The sequence below is a fragment of the Cnephaeus nilssonii genome (genome assembly GCF_951640355.1).
Source record: "Cnephaeus nilssonii genome assembly, chromosome: X".
Lineage (NCBI taxonomy): Eukaryota > Metazoa > Chordata > Mammalia > Chiroptera > Vespertilionidae > Cnephaeus > Cnephaeus nilssonii.
The window spans coordinates 88,200,097-88,224,686 of NC_137071.1; the positions used below are offsets into that span (position 1 = coordinate 88,200,097).

At 40.8% G+C, this 24,590-nt stretch overlaps 1 protein-coding gene across 2 annotated transcripts; it reads right to left on the reverse strand.

Moving 5' to 3' along the window:
- Positions 1 to 1,551: 1,551 nt before the first annotated feature.
- NKRF (NFKB repressing factor) lies at positions 1,552 to 18,581 on the reverse strand. Of its 2 annotated transcripts, XM_079765376.1 has the most exons (4): positions 18,570 to 18,581; positions 17,917 to 18,230; positions 5,578 to 5,708; positions 1,552 to 4,514 (listed from the first exon to the last, which is right to left on the reverse strand). In XM_079765376.1, the coding sequence occupies exons 2-4, from the start codon at positions 18,180 to 18,182 to the stop codon at positions 2,554 to 2,556; spliced, it is 2,358 nt and encodes a 785-aa protein (XP_079621502.1). In that variant the 5' UTR covers positions 18,183 to 18,230; positions 18,570 to 18,581; the 3' UTR covers positions 1,552 to 2,553. The 2 variants fall into 2 exon arrangements, with proteins under 2 accessions (XP_079621502.1, XP_079621503.1); XM_079765377.1 differs by lacking the exon at positions 18,570 to 18,581 and having other exon boundaries at positions 17,908 to 18,008.
- Positions 18,582 to 24,590: the final 6,009 nt, after the last annotated feature.

Below are 24,590 nucleotides of genomic sequence, written 5' to 3' on the forward strand. Positions count from 1 at the left end.
CAATTATTTATAAAGTTAAAACAGGTTATGTGAGGTCCCTTTTAAAATGACAGATCTGAACTTGAGTCTTCAATTCTGCACCTGCTGATGTGGGGAAGGGGGCATGATAAGGAAGAAAAGTTGTAATTAGAGTCCTTTATTTAGAACCCACCTCCAGCTTCAGGGGCTATTAACAGTCAAGTGATGCATTGTAATAAAAAAGAATCCCAACCGAATGCATAAAATTCCATTCATTTTGCAGTCAAAAGGGAGTGGGGAAACTGTGTGTGTGTGTGTGTGTGTGTGTGTGTGTGTGTGTGTGTGTGTGTGTGTGTGTAATAAAACAGTTTCTTAGTATAACATTTAAGTAACTCAAAACTTGAAACTGCTCATATACTGTACAAGGTTACTGGGTTAAAAATGACTATTTCAAAGGAAGGGAAAATACAGGAACCAATAGGGGACAAAACAGAATAGCAAGGCTGTCAGCAGCTCATTATTGCCAAACCCATTTCTCAGCATACATTGTTTTCAGAGTTAAGTGACTTTACTCTATTTCCACATCAATACCAAAGCTGATCTAAGAAGTTGGGAATCTTGGACCCTCAAATCCAGAACCAAATACATACTTAGCCCAATTACTTGGGAGTCTTAACTTTAGATACATTAATATTCTGCTCTGTTGAACTTATCTAAATAAGCCAGATTTACATGTAACATTACCCTACTCCTCCCCCCCAAAAAAACTAATTTTGGGAAGAGGAAAGAAATGTAGAGAGAAATGAATTTTTACATTCCTTATTCCCCAAAGCCACTCTTACTCAAGAGAACTCAAGGATGATTTTTCTAACTCACTAATTGAACCATAGCTTCTCAAGGTTGGTATGAGCCTTGTAGGTTAAAAAAAATACACAACAAAAACTATAAACATTTTAGCTTAGTTCCCTTTGCCATTAAAACATTAAGTGTCAAAATGCACACCTCACTTCTCTTCCTACCAACATTAGGAAAGGACCACACACTAGGCAGAGACTTGGTAAAAAGTAAGTATACTGTGTCAATCATTGTAGGTGACTAAAGGTTAAGAGATCCAGGTATAAAAGTTAATCCCTTTATATTTTTAAAATATTGATTTAACTACAATAGACAGCATCTTAATGTCAAATATAAAAAAGAGGGGAAAAGAAATTTCTGTTTATTGTGGGGCAGTTAATGTCAAGCACAGTGCTAAATGTTTTAAGGTACTGCAAACAACCTAATTGTTCTAAATATAATTTCATTGGATGTGTTTAACATTAATATTCACTTCTGAATATTAATAGTGTGAATATTAATACTTGATTTATCTGAAATACAAAAACATAGAATTAAACAGCCTGAGATTTGGTTGCAGCCAGCATATTGGTCCATAGGAAAAACCTGAGTGACTGATGAGCCATTCCTATCTGCCAAGTCACGAAGTTCATCCACATGTGCTCTGGTGTTGAAATACTTTGTGCAAACACCACTTCCCCTCTCCAGATCCCCAAAGTGTCACTACTAGGCTACTGCCCAGAAATAAGCACACCACCATTTTGATCAACTTCGGCTCCTTTTTATTCAGGAAGCACACACATTCTTTTTATATACTTTCTTTTTACATTCCAGAAATAAGCGAAAAATAGCTGTTTTAAATATGTTACAAAGTTGGCTTTTGAGCTTAATAAGCTTTTTGAGAGAGTGACCAGCCAACAGACCTTTTCATCAAAGCACCAATGTATCTTCAGTCTTTTACCAAGTTCTACCACAGCTCTGGCCGCCCTGGATGCGCTGTACATCCAAACCGCATGAAAGCTACAACGGAGAGTTGCTGTGAGTCTCTGCAAGGCACCAAGAACAAACAGTTCCAGCTTCCTTTCTTCAGGTTAAACCAAAGTCTCTGAAAGTTTTCAAGTGCTCTCTCTAGTGCTCGTTCAGCATGAAGACTAGAATTTGTTAAAATTGATATATCACAAGGTACAATACACACTTCCAATATGCTGAAAACCACATAGTAGAAGTTATAAATAAGCGAACACTAAATTCACTTTAAGAAAGTTTTACATCATTTAGTCGATAAGGACATTTACACATACAGCACAAGTTACTGTTAAACATTCTATAACTGGCTTCACACAAAGATGAAAATAGATAATACAAAATGATCTGACATTTTAAGTGTGGAATTAAGTTTTATTGTTGTTAATATCAACTTCACATATTGTTGTGGGTTGCTGTGCTATGCCCTTCAAGATGGGAATTTCTTTCTCAGGGTGAAATTCCATTTGGATATACACTCTTGCTTTGTACAAACTACTAAAATCTGAGGGACACAGCAATATCAAAGACACAAACGGTAACTGCACAATATCATCTGCTGGATTAAGCTAATACAAGTAGACAATTTTTCAGGTTCCAATATCTAATAAAGCTCTATATGAAATGAACAAGGTGAAACATCTTAAGAATGAATATACTCTGCAACTGGAACATGTAGCATTTCTTTAATTCACAGATATGCCTCATTAGGCATTTACAAAATAAATTAGTAAGATCTCAATTTGCTTGAGGCATCACAAGCTCATAATGCCCCACTTGGCCTTCCTGTTTGAGCTGATCTAGTAGGTCTTCCTTCCGTCTTTTTCTACCTACCACCAGGTACCTGTCATGGCCTACCCCATGAGACTTACTCTTAAGACCATATTTCTGGGCGATTTGATGTATTTGCTTCCGCTCGTCGTTAGTCAGCTCTGTAGAGAAAGTCAAATCGCTGTGGCTCTCGGAGCGGGCGTAGTTTCTGATGATCTGTTCAATATCTCTCTTGGCAATTTTATTTACCCTTTCTACATCAAGACCAAGCCCTTCCCGCTTATGCTGCTCTTTAACAGAGATTGGCTCCCGAATGCCCTCACCAGATTTACCTAAACCACCACCCGTCCACCCCATCTTTCTCAGCAGCTGATTCCCTATGTTATCTTCTTTGATTTGTTGTTTATAAGCCTCCTCTGCTGAGCGGCCCTGAATTTCATTTCTTGAAATCACATCTTCAATAGCTCCTTTCTTCAAGTTGTTAATGACAGTCGGCTGGGTCTTTTTGAGGATTTTCACAGCTTCCCCAGCAGCTTCATATTTGACAGTTTTCTTCACCCCAACTGCTTCTGCAATGACTTCACTCTCCAGAATCACCTTGCATTTCCATCGGAGGCCTGTCATTCTTTCATAGACGTATTCAACTGTCATTCGGTTAAACTGAGCTGTGTCGTTCAGCGTGCACACAGGATTTGAAGAATTCTCGTAAACTACAAGATCCTTTATATCTTTCTTCTTGCCAGATCCCCTGGGTGAAGAACCTGTTTGGCACTGTGAACTTTTGACAGATGGGTAAGTGGGTTGTGTTTTTTGAAGGATTTTCAAAGCCTCATCAGCAGCTGCATGTTTACTTGTTTTTTTGGTTCCATAACCTTCAGCTAAGCAATGATCTTGCAAAAACACTCGACAACGCCATGTGCGATTTGGCATCATCTCATATTTGTATTCAACTGACATTTTGTTGAATGAGGCGGAATTGTTAAGGATACCAATAGCATCATTTGCATTTTCTGTAAGGACAAAATTGGTCCAGTGTTTGGCAGAAGCATTATAAATTGGCTGCCCAGAGGCATCCTTAGCCAGCACCACCAGCTCTTCTGGTGGCTTCAGAGCTGGAGGAAAGTCATATGAAGGCATGCCAATCTGACACACCACAAGGTCCTCTCCAAATGTGTGTTTGAATTTCCGCCGGATAACCCTAACTTCAATACGCTTCTGCAAGAGTTTTACAGCTAGCTCAGTAGCTCGATCCCTGGACCCATTCTTGCTGCCAGCATACCCTGTAGTTAAGTAGATATTTTGGCATCTAACTTCACAAGCATAACCATCTGTCAGAAGTTTTTTATTTTTGGGGATGTCAGCAGGGGGGATTTCTTTTAAAGGAACATATATATACTCAGGATTTGTCTTACATGCCTGAATACAACGAGTTAACATGTATGTATAATTAATTTTATCAGATCCGGAAGTCATCTCTGGATTAGAAAGGTTGCTCCAGATGGTCGCTGTTAATTTTTCAATAAAATACTGCTTCTCGGCTACCACTGACTCAGGAAATGTCTGTGATAGTGAAGGCTCAGGAGCTGACTGCATGTTTGCCTGCTGTGATGTGCTGCTTGGGGCAGGGTTCCCACGGTCAAAATACATGTTGGATGTTACAGGCTGGTCTTTTGTGAAAAGAAATCCTGCTGAATCACAATACTGAGAATTCCCATCTTGTACACTGAAAGAGTCTTGAGTATAATCCTGGTAGCTGTTTCTCGGCATTCTGGCAAAATGTGTTTGTTCATTTACCTCTTTTGTTTGAGAGCCATAAGGATCTTCCTGTCTTTCAAAATCTTTTGAACTACTAGCTACAAAATGTACAGGCTCAAAACGAGGTCTCACATGGAATTTGGAACCGGCTTGCTTTTTAGGAGGATTTTGACCTATAGAATGAGTGAAATTTACAATTCATTAAAGAGGGAATATTTCAAAAGAACCAAGCAGGAAAATAGTACCAACTGTATTATTTGCAAGCTGCATTGTTGGTACAAGATACTTCCTATCACAGAAACTTCAGATCATTGAGGTGATGGGATTCAAATATCAATGTAAGGTTCCAGCATAAGGGGGGATGATTCCTGTCCTTTTGTGTGTAAGGGAAGGGACTTGATAGAAAATATGCCATTGAATCAAGTATGCAGGTCACCACCATGCACGATGGTAGTTGCTTTTGCATCTAATGAGTTAAAGCACAGGAGATGTGTACAGACTAAGAAGTTGTTCCAGTATTAATCTCATACCACCTGTTGTGAAAAGCTTCCCTTAAGGACTGCAAATGGAACAGGTGGTTCTACTGCAACACAGATGATGACCAGAGGCATTTACAAAGCTTCTCTTTTTTTTTTTTATCAGAGGTGAGTGACTCTGCGATGGTGCTTTACACATAGGTGTGACTAAAACTCAAATAAAAATAATTCTCAAAAGATCCCAAAGGTTTTCAACTTCAAAATCTTAGTTCTGACCTGTTATGCACCAAAGAGTGTTCGCTACATTTTATTTCTAGAACAAGCAACAGCTGGAAACTAATGTTTTATGAGGTATATCAAATTTAAAGCTATGGAAGAACTCTGTTGAGGCTATACCAGACACTAGAGCTTCTTCCCTCCAACAGTATTCAATAGAAAGCTGGTCCATCTTGGACCCATCCAAGAGGATTTAGTTACTTAGATGCTCAAATGATCAGAGTATAAGGTTTTTCTATTTAGAGGGAGGTTCATGGCGTGGAATTTAAGGATAGCATTATAGTGTGACTTCAGTATTCTTAGTCTTCAGTTCTATTTAGCATCCTCAAAAAATACCCAACTGTGCATAACTAAAAGTTAATTTTTTTACATTTGTGTAAGATCCAATGTTATGAATGTTATACCACTCTCATATTGTTAAAAAAAAAAAAAAAAGGCCATGTCGTTTCTTCAAATCCCATCTTCCAGAAACAAGTATACTCACCATCATATGTTGAGAGGTGACGTTTATGACCCTTAGAAGGTTTGGACAGCATCAGATCATATGAAGGCATCTCCCCAATATCAATACCTTCAGCCATTTGGAGAATTTTTTCCATCAAGCGTGGGCTATACCTATTTAAATTAATATAATCTACCATTAAAACAGATAAGAATGTAGTTTTTTTAAAAGCTTCTAAAATGAGCCAATTTTATAATTGTTCCCACAGGACATTTTTAACAGAGTATCTTGGCTATAAAAATGAAGAATCGGCCCTAAAATACTTACCTATCAAATGAGTAATTATGGTACTGTCATTTCAGGCCATATAAACATAAAATCAAGAAATTTAAGCCAATATCATCAATGAATCCACAAACAAGTGCCGGCAAGGATGTGGAGAAAAGGGAACCCTCTTGCACTGTTGGTGGAGATGCAAATTGATGCAGCCATTATGGGAAACAGTATGGAGGGTCCTCAAAAAACTAAAAATGTGCCTGGCCGGTGTGGCTTAGTGGTTGAGCGTCAACCTATGAACTGGAGGTCACGATTCAATTCCTGGTCAGGGCACATGCGGGGTTGTGGGTTTGATCCCCAGTGGGGGGCGTACAGGAGGCATCCGAAAGATGATTCTCTCTCATCATTTATGTTTCTATCTCTCCCTCTCCCTCTCTGAAATCAATAAAAATATATTAAAAACAAACAAAACCCTAAATATGTAACTGCCTTATGACCCAGCAATTCCACTTCTGAGAATATATCCAAAGAAATCTAAAACACTAATTCAAAAGAATATATGCACCCTTATGTTCATTGTAGCGTTATTTACAATAGCCAAGATATGGAAGCAACCTAAATGCCCATCAATAGAAGAATGGATAAAAAAGTGGTGGTACATATATACAGGATGTCCTCAAAAATGTATACGCACACTTTGAATAATTATAAAGGCAGTGTTTATTAAAATGCATTTCATTTTCAACATTGAGCTGTTAAAGTATATATACATTTTTGCCACATCCTGTATATACAATGAATACCACTCATCCATAAAAAGAATTAAAAGCTTACCATTTGTGATAGGATGGATGGACCTAGAGGGTATTATGCTAAGTGAAGTCAGTCAGACAGAGAAAGACAAATACCATAAGATTTCACTTATATGTGGAATATAAAAAAACAAAGTAAATGAACAAAAAAAATTGAAACAGACTCACAGACACATTGAGTGGACTGTTGGTTGCCAGAAGGGAGGGGCGTTTGGGAACTGGGTGAAAGAGGATGAAGGGATTGAGAAGTACAAATTTTGTAGTTACAAAATAATCATGGGAATGTAAAGTACAGCACAGAAAATACAATAACTATGTATGGTGCCAGGTGAGTACTAGAAATATTTGGAGGAACACTTTATAAAGTACATGACTGTTTAACCACTATGCTGTACACCTAAAACTAATACAAAATAATGCTGAATGTGCCCGGCCGGCATGGCTCAGTGTTTGAGCATTGACCTATGAACCAGGAAGTCAAGGTTCAATTCCAAGTCAGGGCACATGACCAGATTGTAGGCTCCGTCCCCAGGGTGGGGCGGGCAGGAGGCAGCCGATCAATGATTCTCTCATGATTCTCTCTCATCATTGATGTTTCTCTCTCTCTCTCTCTCTCTCTCTCTCTCTCTCTCTCTCTCTCTCTCTCTCTTTTTCCTCCGTCCTCTCTGAAATCAATAAAAAATAATACTGAATATAAACTATAATTGAAAAATAAAAATTTAAGTTATTTAAAAAAAAAAAAAGAAATGTAAGCCCAGCTGGTGTTGCTCAGTGGTTGAGCGTTGACCTATGAACCAGGAGGTCATGGTTCGATTCCCAGTCAGGACACATGCCCAGGTTGCAGGCTCAATCCCCGGTGTGGGGCGTGCAGGAAGCAACTGGTCAGTGATTCTCTCTCATCATTGATGTTTCTATCGCTCCCTCCCTCTCTGAAATCAATAAAAGAAAAAAGAAAAGTAAGCCAAAACCTTATCTTTAAGTTTGAATTGAAAGTATCCATATAAATTCATGATTTATTTTTCCTCTATCATATGTGTATATTATATGCAAATAATTACATTGATATATTTATTAAAGTACTAAGAGTGTTAAGAGCTGCTGGGTTGTTAACATCCAGACTGTGATCTCTATCATTTCCATGAAAAAGAATCAGAGTCCTTAGAGAAATGGCTGATTCCAAGTCTGGGGCAAGAAATATATAAGATGAACCTGGCATATTCTTATGCCTGAAAACAGGAAAGCTGTCAAAGACTTCAGGAATTGGATCAAATGGACTCAGAAGCCAACTTGAATAGCCTCCCACTGGCAAAATAAGCCAACTTGAGTATCAATAAGAACAATAACAGCAGTGGATTGAGACACATCAAATATGTTAAAAATCCATTAGCTCAAAAATGTACTTACAAACTCATTATTGGTCACCTTTGGAGGATGGTAGGAAATCAAGTTATTATTCCAAAAATGGGTAATATTAAGGAAGAAAGCAGGTATTTATTTGGCAATTTCCATATAAATTATACCTCAGAGCAACTAAAGAGTCGATGAAGAAAATCTCTTTTACAGAAGCAGCCCAGCTAATAAGTGTAGGGTTGAAAGACGACTACCATTTTGCAACCCACAATGCAATAATAAGTGATCATCAATAGCTGCTAAGCCTATTAGGTGAAAAGTTGATGGGGAAACCCCCGAAATAGACCTGCACAAACATGCTCAAATGATTGTTAACAGCACTGCAAAAGCAATTCAACAGAGGAAGGATAGCCTTTTCAACATATGGTACTGGAGCAAGTGGGCATCCACAGGCAACAAACAAAACCTCAACCTATACCTCAAACTTTATACAAAGTGCATCACAGACCTCAATGTAAAATGTAAACCTATAAATCTTGTACAAAAAAAAAAACACAGGAGAAAATCTTCAGGATCTGGGCCCGGCAAACAGTTCTTATACTTGACACCAAAAGCATGATCCATAAAAGGAATAGCTGATAAAAGGCACTTCATCAAAATTAAAAACTTTTGCTCTCAAAAAACCTTGTTAAGAGGATGAAAACATACAAACTGGCAGAGATATTTGCAAACCACACACTTGACAAAAAAACTAGTATCTAATAGAAATGCCTCTCAAAACACAACAGTAAAAAAATCATATTTAAAACAAACAAAAGACATGAACAGAACATTTTACCAAAAAGGAAATACAGATCGCATATAAGCACATTGAAAACATCATTAACCACCAGAGAAATGCAATTTAAAACCACAACGAGATATGACTACACACTTATCACAATGGCTAAAATAAAAAATAGTGGCAACACCCAATTCTGACAAGGATGCAGAGAACCTGGATCACTTACACATCGCTGGTGGGAATGTAAAACAGTCTGGTCACTCTGGAAAAGAACTTGCAAGTTTCTTATAAAATTAAGCATGCAATTACATGATCTACCAATTACACTCTTGGGCATTTATCTCAGAGAAATGAAAACATATGTTCATGCAAAAACCTGTACATGAATGTTCACAGCAGCTGTATTTGTAACAGTAAAAAATTGCAAGCCCTAACTGGTTTGGCTCAGTGGATAGAGCGTCGGCCTTCGGACTCAAGGGTCCCAGGTTCAATTCCAGTCAAGGGCATGTACCTTGGTTGCGGGCACATCCCCAGTAGGGGTGTGCAGGAGGCAGCTGATTGATGTTTCTCTCTCATCAATGTTTCTAATTCTCCCTCTCCCTTCCTCTCTGTAAAAAATCAATAAAATATATTTTCTAAAAAATTGCAATCAGTACAGATCTTATTCAACAGGTAAATGGTTAAACTCTGGTATACACTGAGTGGCCAGATTATTATGATCTCTGAACGCATAATAATCTGGCCACTCAGTTTATATCCTATATAATAAAAGGCTAATATGCAAATTGTCCCCTCGACCAGGAGTTTGACCAGCAGGCAGGCCGGCCAACCACCCATGTCCCTTCCCCCTAGCCAGGCTGGCCGGACCCCACCCATGCACGAATTCATGCACCAGGCCTCAGAGGTCATAATAATCTGGCCACTCAGTATATATACACCATGGAACACTACTCAGCAAAAAGGAATAAACTATTGACACACGCAATACTGTGTATGAGTAGGAAGAAAATAGATATGGTTATAAAATGTGAGGGATTCTTATGGTATTGGAACTGTTCAATATCTCGACTGTGGTAATGGATGCAGAAACCTACACATGTGATATATATTGTATAAAACACACACACACGAGTACTAGTAATACTGGGGGAATCTGAGTAAAATCAGTGGATTCTAATGATGTCATTATCCTGGTTATATTATGCAATAATTTTACAAAATGTTATCATTGGGAAAACTGGGTAAAGAGTGCAGGACATCTCTTTGTATTATTTCCTACAACTACATGTGAATCTACAATTATCTCAATAAAAATTTCCATTAAAAATATGACAGCCAAGTGGCCCTGGCCCAGACCGGTTTGGCTCAGTGGATAGAGCATCGACCTACGGACTGAAGGATCCCAAGTTCTATTCTGGTCAAGGGCATGTACCTTGGTTGCAGGCACATCCCCAGTAGAGGGTGTGCAGGAGGCGGCTGATGGATGTTTCTAACTCTCCCTCTCCCTTCCTCTCTGTAAAAAATCAATAAAATATATTTTAAAAAGAAAAATATGACAGCCTACTTTTTAAAAATATTTTTATTGACTTCAGAGAGGAAGGGAGAGGGAGAGATAGAAACATTAATGAGAGAGAATCATTGATTGCTGCCTCCTGCACACCCCACACTGGGATCGAGCCCTCAACCTGGGCATGTGCCCTGACTGGGAATGGAACCTTGACCTCCTGGTTCACAGATCGATGTTCAACCACTGAGCCATGCAGACTGGGCTCAACTTTTTAATATCACTAAAAATGGGACAAGCAGACTTGTGCCACTGATGTCCATATCACATAACAGGACAAAGAACTATCTATAAAGTGTACTTACCCACCAAGTAATTAAACCTGAACCTAATCAAGCCCCTAACTCCCAGAAACATGTTAAAAACCATGATAAGAACCTATTCAGCCAGCCAGCCCTGGCCAAGTGGCTCAGTTGGTTGGAGTGTCATCTCATACACTAAAAGGTTGTGGGTTCGATTTCCGGTCAGGGCACATACCTAGGTTGTAGGTTCGATCCCCCATCGGGGAGCATATGAGAGGCAACTTCAATAGCTGTTTCTCTCTCACACCTCTCCTCTCCTTCCTCTCTCTCTCTCTCTCTCCCTCTCCCTCTCTCTAAAAACAATAAAGACATATCCTCGGGTGAGATTTAAAAAAACAAGAATCCAGCCAGCCAAATCCAGAATAAAGGAAACGCTATGTGACAACCCAATTTCTTCATCAAATAAGTAAAATGAAAATAAAAGGAAAGGGGAACTGTTTCTAAGTTAAAGGAGACAGATCAACCAAATACTATGTGTGGACTTTGTTTGGATCATGAATCAAACAAACCAACTGTAAATATAGAGTTTGAAACAAATGGAAAAACTGAACCTGGACTAGACATTGGATGATTTTAAGAAATTATTGTTTATTTTGTTAAGTGTGAATAAAGGTATTGTGACTCTATTTTTAAAAATTCTTACTCACAGGGGAAAGGCGGTCAAGATTTTCTTTAATATGCTCCAGACTATCTCCCACAAAAAAACTGGGAGCAAAATAGATGAAATAAGGAGGATAGCATGACAGACTGTTATAATTGCTGAAGCCGAGTGATGGGCACATAGGTGTTCATTAAACTCTTCTACTTTTGAATGTGTTTGATTTTTTCCACAATAAAGTATTTTAAAGCACACAATTTTAAAAAGGATTTCTTAAGCAGTTGGTTGGCTACTTGAAAGGATATCATTTCATTGCAGAGAAACAAAAATATGGGCTCAAGTGAAATTTTTGTTATTATGGGAATCTACTCACCCTTCCCACCTTCAGCCTTTCCCAGCCTAAGACCAAAAAAGAGACTGCTGGTGGCATTTAGGAAGAAAGTTCTGAAAATAACTATCACACCTTTATATGAATAGATTCTGAACTTGAAGGAGGATAACATTTTCCATTTTTAGCAGAATAGTTTCCATACCCATCAGATGTCTTTCCTTGAAAATCAGAGAAGTCAAGACAGATTACTAGAAGTAGGCCCAGTTGTAATCTGCACTTCAAATTGTTAATTGCTACTGCTGCTACTAACACCAGTATTTAAATGCCAAGAATAATTTTATTTTCATTTACTCTTACCCAAACATAGCCTAAAATGTTCTATATATCACTTCCATTCAGATTTGGGAGTACAATTGCCAAGGTATGAGATGAAAACAAGAGATTATGAAAATGAGATAACAGTCTACAAATCCTAAACTGGAACACCACCTTTACTACCAAAATTAGTACTACAACCAAGCCACTCACCTTGAATTGCAGTAAAAATTCTCCAGGCCTTCAATTATAGCCTGATTCCAAATAGGGTATAAAACTGTAAATGGTAAGCATGTCATAATCCAGTGTGCATGAATGATGCATTTGCGGCTCACTCCATTCACACTCAACTTTTCCCTCGGTTTCTTCCAGCATTAGTAATGATTATACGTACTTACTGTTTCCTATTCAGTACACTTGCCACAAAATTCAACATCATCCATAGGCTACAAAAATAAACCTTTGTATAGATTGCCAGCACAGTCAGCTTCTGAGTCCTTTATTAGAAAGTCCTAATAATGAAGAAGCTCAACCAGCTCAAACAATAATGGAAAAGACTTTATAGTGCCTAACACTTGACTAAGGACAATGAAAATAGCAATCTGGAGTCTTTACTAAGACCACTAGGATTTCATTCCCATTTCTAAAATTCTCCAGCGAGTAGCTATCCAGGGATAAAGAAGTGGTTTCACAAATTTGAAATGAACCAAGACAATAAAGCTTTCAGTACTCAGTTTTCTATAGTGTATTCTTTTGTAGTGGATTTAAAAGTAGTACCTTTACTCCAGAAGTTTTAGAGCATCCACCTAGAAAAACACCTATAAGCCCAGCCACTGATCATTTCACCAACATTTTGGGGGTTTATGTTTTATTCCTGTTTCTGTATTTTCCATACTTCTCTTCCCGCCCGCCACCTAATCACTATCAGATCATCTATGTTGATTTGCACCCTGGTGAGGGTTTTTTTTGTTTGTTCTTTTTTTTCCCCCCATTGATTTTTAGGGAGAGTGGGAGAGAAAGATAGAACATTGATGTGAGAGAAACACATCGATTGGTTGCCTCCTACATGAGCCCTGAACAGGGCTCGGGCTAGGGAGGAGCCTGCAACCAAGTAAGGTACGTGCCCTTGACCAGAATCAAACCCGGGACCCTTTAGTCCGCAGGCCAATGCTCTATCCACTGAGCCAAACCAGCTAGGGTTGTTTGTTTTTAATCTACTATATTGTAAGCTTTTTCTCCATGTCATTACCATATGAGATTTAATGGCCATATAGAATTCTGTCTTTGGAGGGATCATGATGAAAAATATCATTAAGGCAAGTATAATACAGTAATTTTAAGATGCATGCATATTATATATTTAAGTCTGTTAATTTACCTATTTGGTTATAAATGTTTACAAAAGAAAACCAAAAATCTCCAGCAGGTCTTTAGGGTTTTCAAAGGTAGCTTATTATGTACCAAGCTTTTGGAAATCAGGATGCTATTCAACTGTTCCACCATGCCTACCACATAAAAAATGATTTCTAATGGACAAAAGCATCTGAGTTCATGAACTTACATTCTTGAACAAAAATAGGTACACGTAGGTGCATATTTATGATATATAATGGCACCTGAAATTTAATAAATATTCGGTAATAGATGCTTTAAAATTTTTTTTAATATATTAAACCGGGTCTACTAAATCCAAGTAAGAAAGCTGAGGTTTGAAAACTCAGCAAAGATTAGGATTGCCAATTATAAAATTATTAGAGGTTCAGTGCACGAAATTCATGCACTGAGGGGGGGGGGGCGGTCCCTCAGCCAGGCCTGCACCCTCTTGCAGTTTGGGGAGCTCTTGGGGGATGTCCGACTGATGGCTTAGGGGGAGCGGGCCTAAGCCAGCAGTGGGACATCCTTAGCCCTGCTATGGAGGCGGGAGAGGCTCCTGCCACTGCTGCTATGCTCGCCAGCTATGAGCCTAACTTCTGGCTGAGCAGCACTCCCCTTGTGGGAGCACATTGACCACCAAGGGGCAGCTCCTGCCTTGAGCGTCTGCCCCCTGGTGTTCAGTGCACGGCATAGCGACTGGTTGTTCCGTCGATTTGCATATTAGCCTTTTATTATATAGAATTTATTCAAAACCATTGATAAGACTCCTAACATGTGAATAACAAACAACCAGATTATTGATAAATCTTTTGAATGCTCCCACTCCCACTTCATTAGTGGTAACTGATGCCCTCTACCTACTGTGTGCAAAGTTAGTTTTACAGCATGAGCCCATTGGCATCTGCAAATGCCTCACATCAACAAGGAAAAGAAGGGACGAATAATCAAGGTGGCAAAGCTGGTTGCATTTTAAGATATATTTTCCTGATTAATTAGTATCACATCAAAGATCAGTAGTCCAGGATTCTGATTCTAATCCTGTCGATGAAGAATGATTGGAAAACTGAATGCTCCAGTTAACCAAACATTCTGCTTTATTAAATATATATACATTTATCCACAATTTTAAGTACATATTATGCAGATCCCTAGGCATTCATATGAATTATTATTTAAGTGCTAAAGATATAGTTGATTAGAAGACTGTACTAACTTTTCATTAGCCACAAGATATTTTTTTTTCTTTTTCTTTTTTTTTTGGGGGGGGGGGGTCAATCCTCACCTGAGGATATTTTTCCACTGATTTTTAGGAGGAGTGGAAGAGAGGAAAGACAGAGAGAAACATCAATGTGTTTGGTTGCCTCCTGCATGTGCCCCAACCAGGACCCAGGCAAGGGAAGAGCCTGCAACCAAGGTATGTGCCCTTGACTGGAATCAAACCCAGGACCCTTTGGTCCCTAGCCACTGAGCCAAACCAGCTAGGGCACAAGATATATTTTAGAAATGGCTTGCAGAAAAAAAAATTCTTGACACATTGTTTTCTTTTATGAAACAAATAAAAAAAGTGAAGAGAAATAGTTTCAGCTATTTGAGCTTCCTGGTTGCCTAGACTATGATGGAAAAATGATGAACAGGCAGACTGGAAAACATTGTTGTATTTAACCCTTTATTATAAAGCAGTGGCTCTCATAGTATAATCTCTGGATGGCATCACTTGATCATCAGCATTACTTGGAACTTGTTAGAAATGCAAATTCTGAAATTCTGGGGCCTCACCTCAGACCTACTGAATCAGAAGCCCTGGGGATGGGGCCCAGAAATCTGTATTTTAAGAGGCCTGACTGGTGATTCTGATGCCTGCTTATATTTGAGAACCACTGTTAGAGTTAAAGAGATACTGTATTCAAACCTGTGCCTTGAAAATCCCCATTACCACCAACAGAATGAAACATGCTTTGCCTTCCTGCACATTTGAGCCCCTCCTGGCTTTGTCTTATAATTAAGAAATTTTCAAGATAACCTTGTCCTAGGAGTTCAGAACTGAAACAGAACACAAAAAGTTCTGCTAGATGGGGGGAAAATGCAACAAGTTCCCTTCTTGCTATTGTTTACAACCTGTTCTAAAAGTCAAGGATGGACTGTAAAGTTTAGAATAGGCGCTTTCACCATGTATTCTGCAGTTCCCTTGAGAGAAAGAAGAGTCTTCTGTCACAAAATAGACCATAAAACAAGAGTTCTGCCAACATCAACATTAACAAGTACATAGATTTTCCCCACCTGAAAATGACAGCTAACATAAAGCCTGCCTAAAGTGGAAGACTGCACTTGGTTCCTAGCTTCCAAAATTCTTTACTGCCTCTTCTTTTTCCTATATCTAAACTAGAAATAATGTAAACATTACTTTTCTGTTATGCTATATATTTTTGGTGTGGTTTTTTTTTTCTTTTGTTTTTTTGTTAATCTTCGTCTGAGGATATTTTTCCATTGATTTTTTAAAGAGAGTGGAAGGAAGGGAGACAGAAACATTGTGAGAGACACATGGATGTTTTTTATCAATTGGTTGCCTCCTACACACGGAGGGGCCATGGATGGAGCCTGCAACCAAGGTACATGCCCTTGACCAGAATCGAACCCAGGAGCCTTCAGCCCACCTGTGCTCTAACCAGCTGCTCTAACCAGCTAGGGCTGTTATGCTATTTGATAATGTTATGGCAACTTGTATTGACTGAACTGACTTAACTACAATGTCACATGGTGACTATAGTATATATACTATACACAGGTGATATGCTTTGGCAAGTGCACATACACACATAAAATGCCCTGGAAGCTTGAGCTCTTAACACTGACTACCATTGGCCCGGCTTGTGTTTTTCATGCCCTACTTATGTATAAGGCTGCTGTTTTTGGAATGAACTCCTGATGCATAATAATGATGTGGTTTGTGTCAGTTACTTGCTTTCATTCCTGGTCCATCCTTCCCAAATATAGCAGGTGTATCTCAGTGGAAAGAGTATCAGAAGACTGTGGGACCTTGGAAAAGTCACTTAACTTCTTGGCCTCCATTGATTCAGCTGTAAAAAATGAGACACCACCTAATTCCCAAAGCTGTTGTATTAAGTGAGATACATAAATTTGAAAATATTTTGTACATTATAAACCTATATTTATCCATTTATTCCACCCATAGTTATTGAGCAGCCATTATGCAGAAGGCACTCTTCTAGGCACTGAGAATAAAGGTGTGAACAAAAAAGCATAAACCCTTTCCCCAAAGGAGCTTACATTCTAGTGGGAAGGTAAGATTTATTAACACAAAGGATATTATCCTACCATGTAAGATATTTTTTAGGATTCAGATTCTCCATGGCCCTCTTTAATATTAAGATCTATGATAAAGGTACCTCTTTAACTGCAAAAACAACATTATTAAATGAAGGTCAATTAGATTTTTCTGACTTGATTAATAACTGAGGCTTCCCCAGTTGTAACCAGCTCCTCAAGTGAAATAATCATTATCCCTGGAGGCAGAAATTACACTAACCTAGAGAAGATAAAAAAAAGCACATTAATTTTTGTGATGAGTTCAAAGTATCACACTGAATACCATGTTCGACAATTAAGGGAAAGGGGGACAATCCTATTTTTCTGTATCTGTTAGTCATTTCTGGACCTGAATTGGCTGGATTTGATCTGATAATTTTCCAAAATATCTCATCCTTTCTAATAAAAAATTCACTGTGAGACAAGTGTCAAAAAAAAAAAGTCTCTCAGTAGATCAAAGGAATGATTAGTCTAATATAAGACAGATTTGGGGGTTCTGAAACACAGAGCTCCTAGTAGTCCTGTTTTAAAAAAAAATGCGTTGGAACCATACTGCAGTCTCCAGTCTCCATCAAATGCGAAGAGCTTTCAAAGAGGCCTGTTCAGAATGCGCACTAGGTTTTAGAAAAAGGGGGAGGGGCAAACACACACACATAAACGCACACCTAAAATCTCACCCAATGCTAAATGTTAATCCTTCTGATCATAATTAAGGTGAAAGGAGGGCAACCCATTTTTATGGTAGATATAGCCATTTCTTTGTTTGCTTCCACACATATTATACGCAAATCTACAAGCAAGGCAGACCCTGCGGCTGAGACACCTCATACAAACCTCCTTCCCAGGAGGAGACAGTAAAACCCAGCTGGAGGGGGGGGGCTGTTGTTTTATTTAATGGGGATGGAAAGACAGTGGTCAGGGGACTAGGATTAGAACCGCAGCGCCCCCACCCCCGCGGACCCTAGAAACCGTGACTGTAGGATGTTCTCTGCGGATACCGCATCCTTGGAAGATCCTACGCAGGTCCGAGGTTCGGCTATTTGTCATTTCCCACGCCCTCCAGAACCATCACCACAATGTTCACCTCTATAATGGTGATGATTCCTCTTCCAAGTACACCTCTATCTCCATTCCTGGTCTTGGAGGGGTTTCTCCCGCGACCCCTCACACCCTTCTAGCCGTTATGTCATCATCCCCTGCCACCTCATTCGGCCAACCCCCTCCCCAAGACAACAGTGTCCTCCAGCATTTCCAAATCTCCAGCCTCTAAACCCTCGTCTGTATCCTGTCCCAATCCCCATCACCGATCCCCTACCCCTGTTCCTTAACCGGACCCGCGCACCTTCCTCACCTGCAGCCCAGGAAAACGTGGTTGGTCCAGGCGGCGGAGAGCGCTAGGAGCTGGTCGAGGGCAGCCCCGGGATAGCTGTGCAGGTGCCGACAGATGAAGCTGCGTCGCAGAGCCCACTGCCAGTCACTTTCGTGGCTATAGCGCCACTGCTCCAGCACTGGCTCAGGCGGGGGCGGCGGGAGGGGCGGCAGCGGCGGCGGCGGGAGGGGGAGCAGCGGCGGAGGCGACAGGAAGTCGCCCCCCAACAGCAGACGTCCTCCAGCCATCTTCTCCGCCCCCAAGCAGGGCCACCAGGGATGAAGCCAACTATGGACCTGGAGCGAGTTGGATGGGGGGCCGGTGGGAGGGGCCGGGTGAGGAGGGGCGCGCCGTGGCGCGAAGACCAACTCTCAGGGGACTAGGGTGTGTGCACGGAGGGCGAATGCTAAAGAGGAAAAGGAGCTCAGGTCCCGACGCCAGGGCGCGCGCCTGCTGCACCCCAACTCGTGGAGGAGCAGGAGGGCGCCCACTGCAGTCTACGCGTGTCGGGGACGCCGAGCCAGGCCCCGCGCTCCGCACTTCCAGCCACCCGCAGACCCACGCTCAGCGCGGGGAGGAGGGGGGAAGACACCAGCACGCTCTGCTCCCCCTCCTCTGAGTTCCTGCCTACCTACCCGCGTGCAGCCCAGCGGTAGAGCCAGTGCGCATGCGCTGCGTGTGATCCCTAACTTTCAAATCCCGTGGCCAAATATCGCGCGATGTACATTTCCCTTCTGTGACGACTATGGGCCTTTGACGCACTACGGTGACTAGCGGAGGGAGGGGACTCTGGGAAGGAAATTTTGGAAGATTCTCAGAGGTTCTGGAACATGTTTCCATTGAATTCCTGGAAGACGACCTCAGGTGATTGTTGGCTGCAATGACTCCTCCGACACTTTCCCCTGGGTTTCTGAGCAGCACGACAAATGCGGTGTTCTTTCGGAGGGACTTAGGTTTGTGATGGATTTTACACTCTTTTTTTTTTTTTAATGTCAGCTCTCCGAGGTTCCTTTTCTTTAGAGGATAGCTTGAAAAGCTATGTGTGTTATGTATCGTTAGCTTTGCATTTTATTGTGAGAACAAAGGAGAGATTAAATACTTGCAAAGAAAATCATCCATAATGCCACTTCTCATACATATTCCATTCCAATTGCTGACAAATAGACACCGTGCTTACACAGTTCTGATCATGATTGCAAGTAATTTTGCATTTTCTGTAGCAATTTAAGATGTGCAAAATATCACAAAATACAAAAGGGCCCCCCCCCCCCCCCAAAAAAAAAGAGGCTTAAGAGCTGCACAGCAACAAATGGCAAAATCACTGTATAGCTGAACACAACGCTCTAGCAGTGCTCCGGTCAGTTCCCTCAATCCCTGTCTGCCAACCTGTATTATTTAAGTAGTTCATCCATGAGTATCTGTCAACAGGAATTTACACAGCACTTGTGTGCTCAATACAGGGTGGGGCAAAGTAGGCTTACAGTTGTTTGTATGGAAAAGAATACAATAATTAATAAATAAGTAATAAATAATAAACTGTGTTTCGAGTACTCACAACAGTAAGCCTACTTTTGCCCCGCCCCGTACAATAATAAAAGGAAAAAGAAACTGGGTTTTCTCGGTCATCCTAGAACTTATTACAATCTTGGTGGGGAGAAATAGTCCTGTATGAAACTCAATGTCCCACTGGCAGCAGGTGCATTGGATGAGATAGCTTTGACCCATTGCCCTGTTTCACATTTTAACGACACATTTTCCATTATATGACATATCTTATGTGTAGGGTGTATTGGATTGAGAAGATCAGAAGATAACATCACTTTTCATACCATTTCATAATTATTTATTTCTGTGTCTGTCTTCCCTATTTCCTAGTGAGTGTTTTGTCTTTGACTCTATGGCAGGCATTCATGTTGATTGAAGTAAAGACATTCTTTGAACCACAAGGTCAAAACATGATATGAAGTAGGAAGCTTAGAGATCATAAATTAAAGTCATTGTTGTATGAGTGAAAAAATTAAGGCTGGAGAGGTGAATGACTTGTTGAAGACTGTAGAGGCCATAGCAAAGCTGAGATCATAATCTGGGTCACTTGACTCCTCATCTAGTGCTTCTCCAGCCATTTGCCATTGCATTGCCCTGTTTTTGTTTTTGTTTTAAATGTTTTTCTTCACAGCATGTATCATCTTTTTAACTCTTTAAAAAAGTTTGACTGCCCCCTGCCCAATGTCAGCTCCATGAGAACATGGAACTTAACCTGCCTTGCTTTTTGCACCTATGCCTGGCTACTGTGGGTACTCCATAGATATTTCTTGAGTTGAATGAATGAATGAGTAAAGGCTCTTTCCATTGTCCCCATCTTGTGAAATTCATTTTCTTGGCGTCTATATTTTAAGCTGTTGTTATTTTACAGTTGGATTAATTTCAGCCTAAGCTGCCAACCTTCATCAGCAACAGCATTGTCATCAGTACACATTGTTCCTAGAAAAAGATTTGAGAAAATAAAAGCTACATCCTCTTAGCTTTGATGAAAACATGTTCATCAGGTAGGAACATATAATTGCAATCTGACTTTTGAACTTGGATTACAAAATGAAAGGCAATGAAACTGATGTTAGAGGCAGGCCATTTACTTTACAACAGCCATAACTGGACTCCATTTGACATTCCCACTGTGGAATACAGTTTCATCTCTAGAAAGCAAAACAAAAATTTGCATGATTATCCATGACATTATTTTGATAGTAATCCTTCTGATCAAAAAATCCTTCAGCCAACCTATCTCAGCCCATTCCCTTTTCTCAAGCCACATATTTCTCTGTGATCAGGAATTGAAACCCTACGCTAAAGTAGACTATCTGAAAAATGGTTGAAGATAGGTATAGCAAGGAATGATGATAAAGGCATCCATTGCAATCCTAAAACAATCCAGAAATCGGTAGTCATCCATCCTACACACACACACACACACACACACACACACACACACACACACACACACTGAGAGCTCTGAGCTTCTCTCCATGCCCTATCCCAGTGGTCGGCAAACCGCGGCTCCCAAGCCACATGCGGCTCTTTGGCCCCTTGAGTGTGGCTCTTTCACAAAATACCACGTGCGGGCGCGCACATACAGTGCGATTGAAACTTCGTGGCCCATGCGCAGAAGTGGGTTTTTGGCCTGGGCGAGTGTATTTTGAAGAAGTGGCGTTAGAACACTCAAGGGGCCAAAGAGCCGCATGTGGCTCGCCAGCCGCGGTTTGCCGACCATTGCCCTATCCTATGTGGGATTCAGTGAGTGATCAAAGGAGGAAAACTTGGAGACTGGTTAAGCACCCCCCATAAACTATCCCAGAAATCAGACCACCAAAAGTTCTTGACCAGTATAGTCTGCACTACAATATTCTCTTGAGGAATGTTTACTAACACATTAAAAGCAATAGCTAGGAGCACCCACTGGTCAAATCTTGGCAATTTGAGTACAAAAATTATTAAGGACAGTAAGGAACTATTGAAACAATAGGAAACTATAAGTCAACAATGACACTAAGTTGACAAATAACAAGGGGAAAGGGAGGGCCCTTGCTTACAATAGAATATCATAAATTTTTATAGTTGTCGAGCCCAGAGTATGGACTTTCTAAAGCTCAAGCCAAATAAGCTAAGAGGTAGTGGAGGACTTGGAGGAGGAATACTGATGGAAGGTAGGTCTAGGTGGCAAAACCTCTGTACTATGATTCAAATGCACAACTCTTTGAAGGGTTACCCACATTTTAAAAGAATGGCCTTGCAAGAAAGCTGTCCTTTCAGTAAGAGATTAATCTCTTGAAGTGGGGGCATTTCAGACAGGAGAGGACACTGCTTAACCTCAGTGCTTAAACAGGAGCCCTAGTTGCTTGGTATTTTTTAGGGTATTAGAGGCCCAGTCCTCTATCTAGAAGTGGTTGGGGTTCTCACCTGCTCAGTACCCCAGGAGCAGGATCTCATCGACACAGCAAGCCCCTGCCTCCCACCTATGCTCTAGCAAAACTGTATGCAAATTTTAGTTAATTACTCCGCACTCAACTTGCATTAAAACGTCATCCACTTGTCTTCATTTCTGATTTATTTTGACCAGCCAGTCGTTTCTAACACCTTTAGTCTGATGATGCATCAACAAGCACTAAAATGCGTTAGAGGTGGGGTAAGCATACTATGGCCTGCAGACCAAATCTGGTCCCACTGCCTGTATTTGTATGACCAGCATGCTAAGAATGCTTTTTACATTTTTTAATGGTTGAAAAGAATAAAAATAATAATTTAGGACATGTGAAAATGAAATTCAGGTATGAATGTTAAATTTCAGTGCCTGTAAATGAAGTTTTTAAAATATTTTTTTTATTGATTTCAGAGAGGAAGGGAGAGGGAGAGAGAGAGAGAGATAGATAGAAACAGCAATAATGAGAGAGAATCATTGATCGACTGCCTCATGCATGCCCCTTACTGGGGCTTGAGCCCGCAACCCGGGCACGCGCCCTTGACTGGAATCGAACCTGGGACCCTTCAGTCCATAGGCAGACACTCTAGCCACTGAGCCAAACCAGCCAGGGTTGTAAATGAAGTTTTATTGGCACACAGCCACGCTCATCCTTTTACATACATATTATCTATGACTGCTTTTGAGCCATAGTAACAATTGAATAGTTGCAGAGACCATCTGGCCTGCAAAGCCTAAAACATTTATCAGCTAGCCTTTTACAGAAAAAGTTTGTTGACCCCTGGCCTAGAGTAATAATTGTCAACATGGGGCTATTTTGTCCTCCAGGAGACACTTGGCATTGATAGGAGACATTTTTGATTGTCACAATTGGGGGTGGGGTAGGGTGCTACTGACATCTAGTGGGTAGGGATGCTGTTAAACACGCTACAATGAACAGGTCCCTACAGCAAAGAATCATCTGTCCTCAAATGTCAGTTGTGCTGAGGTTTAAAAATGGTGGATTAGAGGGACCCAAGATACTTCTAGCAGAGGGGAAAGAAACTCCATCCTTAAATAAAGGGTACCGTTTATGGAACACCTGGGTCTTTAATTTACATGAGCTCATGTAGCCTTCATGATCATCCTGCAAGGGAGTTGCTGATAATCTCCTTTTACAGGGAAGTTTTTAACACAGTTTTCCCAAGGCTGTCAGGCTGCAGAGCCTGTATTTTTCCACACCTCAGTGCCTGCAGCTACTCAGTGACATCAGAGGCTAGTGTTGTCTCACTCGGCTGCCCTCTAGTGTGCAAACTATGCAGACACAGGCCAGTGTTGCTTCCTTCAGGCCTGGGCACCAAGAGGATATGGACCACTCTCCTGACCCCAGCATCTGGCCATCCGGGATATGGAGCCAAGGAAAGGAACCCCCACGCTTGCAAGCACTTATGAAAACTGACCACTCTTCCTCTTGCCCTCTTTACTGCTAGGGGTGGGGACTGAGAACAGGAGCTTCCCTCCCTGGTGGACCCAAGACACAAAATACCGCTTGCTATCTTTTGAGTCACAAAGAACAGCCATATGCATGAATTTTGGGGGATGCTCACATCACAGGATTAAATGAGAGGAGAATCTTGTTTTGTAGGATCTGGCACTCCACTTCCTCCCTCTGTTATCCTAGATCAGTGGTCGGCAAACTCATTAGTCAACAGAGCCAAATATCAACAGTACGATTGAAATTTCTTTTGAGAGCCAAATTTTTTAAACTTAAACTTCTTGTAACACCACTTCTTCCAAATAGACTCGTATTTTGTGGAAAAGCCACACTCAAGGGGCCAAAGAGTTTGCCGACCACAGTCCTAGATGATAAGGAGCTCAACCGGTCAGATAAATCTATGCTAATAAAGGAAAAATAGAGGACTTCCTGTCCACCCCATCCCACTCCACTGTGGGAATTTCAAGCTCAAATAGAGGAAGGAGGGGGCACAGCAGCCCACCTAGGAAGGTTGCATATGGGCTTATGGTGCCTCCCTGAGTCCTTCAAATCATCCACTTGGAAGGCAGCCACCCACTCCTAAGGCAAACCATGATGGGTCGAATCATCTAATGGTTTAAGATCACATCACAGAGCCAATGAGCATTTCTTTGAATTTTATTGAAAACTGACATGGACATTAGAAAGGTATCAAGCTAAACAGTGCTGGTTTTGGGATGTTTTTCCTGGCGAATGAAAGCCCCAGAGGGGCAGTGAATGGTCACACTGCTGAGCAAAAAGAACAAAGGAAAAGAAAGGAAAAACAAACACAGATTCTGGAAAACATGCAAAGAGGCTCTCTCAAGAGACACTGGACAGTGGGATGGCGATGGTTGTAGGGATATATGGGAAGGAGCACACTTACATGGTATTTTGATGCAAGTTAAACCAACAAATTCAAGGCAGGTTTATCAACATCAAAGCTCTCCAGCCAGATCCCAGGTTGAGCAGAAACCTCTCTCAGAACCCCAACTAGCCTTGGAAGGTTGAATGGATTAATTTTGCTCTCACTAAGCTTAAACCCCCTCTCATCTTTCCTTTCTCAACCGGTCAGTTAAATCCATGCTAATAAAGGAAAAGTAGAGGGCTTTTCCTCTACTCTTGAGTGTTAGTGGCTCCATTTCCCCCTTGGTGGGGGTCTGCAGAAGGTCTGTGAATGCTGAAGAAGAT

Coding starts and splice junctions, on each gene's coding strand:
- NKRF (XM_079765376.1), bottom strand. CDS start 18,182: ATGGCTGGAGGACGTCTGCTGTTGGGGGGCGACTTCCTGTCGCCTCCG. Junction 5,709..17,916: donor CACGTTTTCCTGGGCTGCAG/GTGAGGAAGGTG, acceptor TAATTTAAATAG/GTATAGCCCACGCTTGATGG. Junction 4,515..5,577: donor TCACCTCTCAACATATGATG/GTGAGTATACTT, acceptor CTCATTCTATAG/GTCAAAATCCTCCTAAAAAG.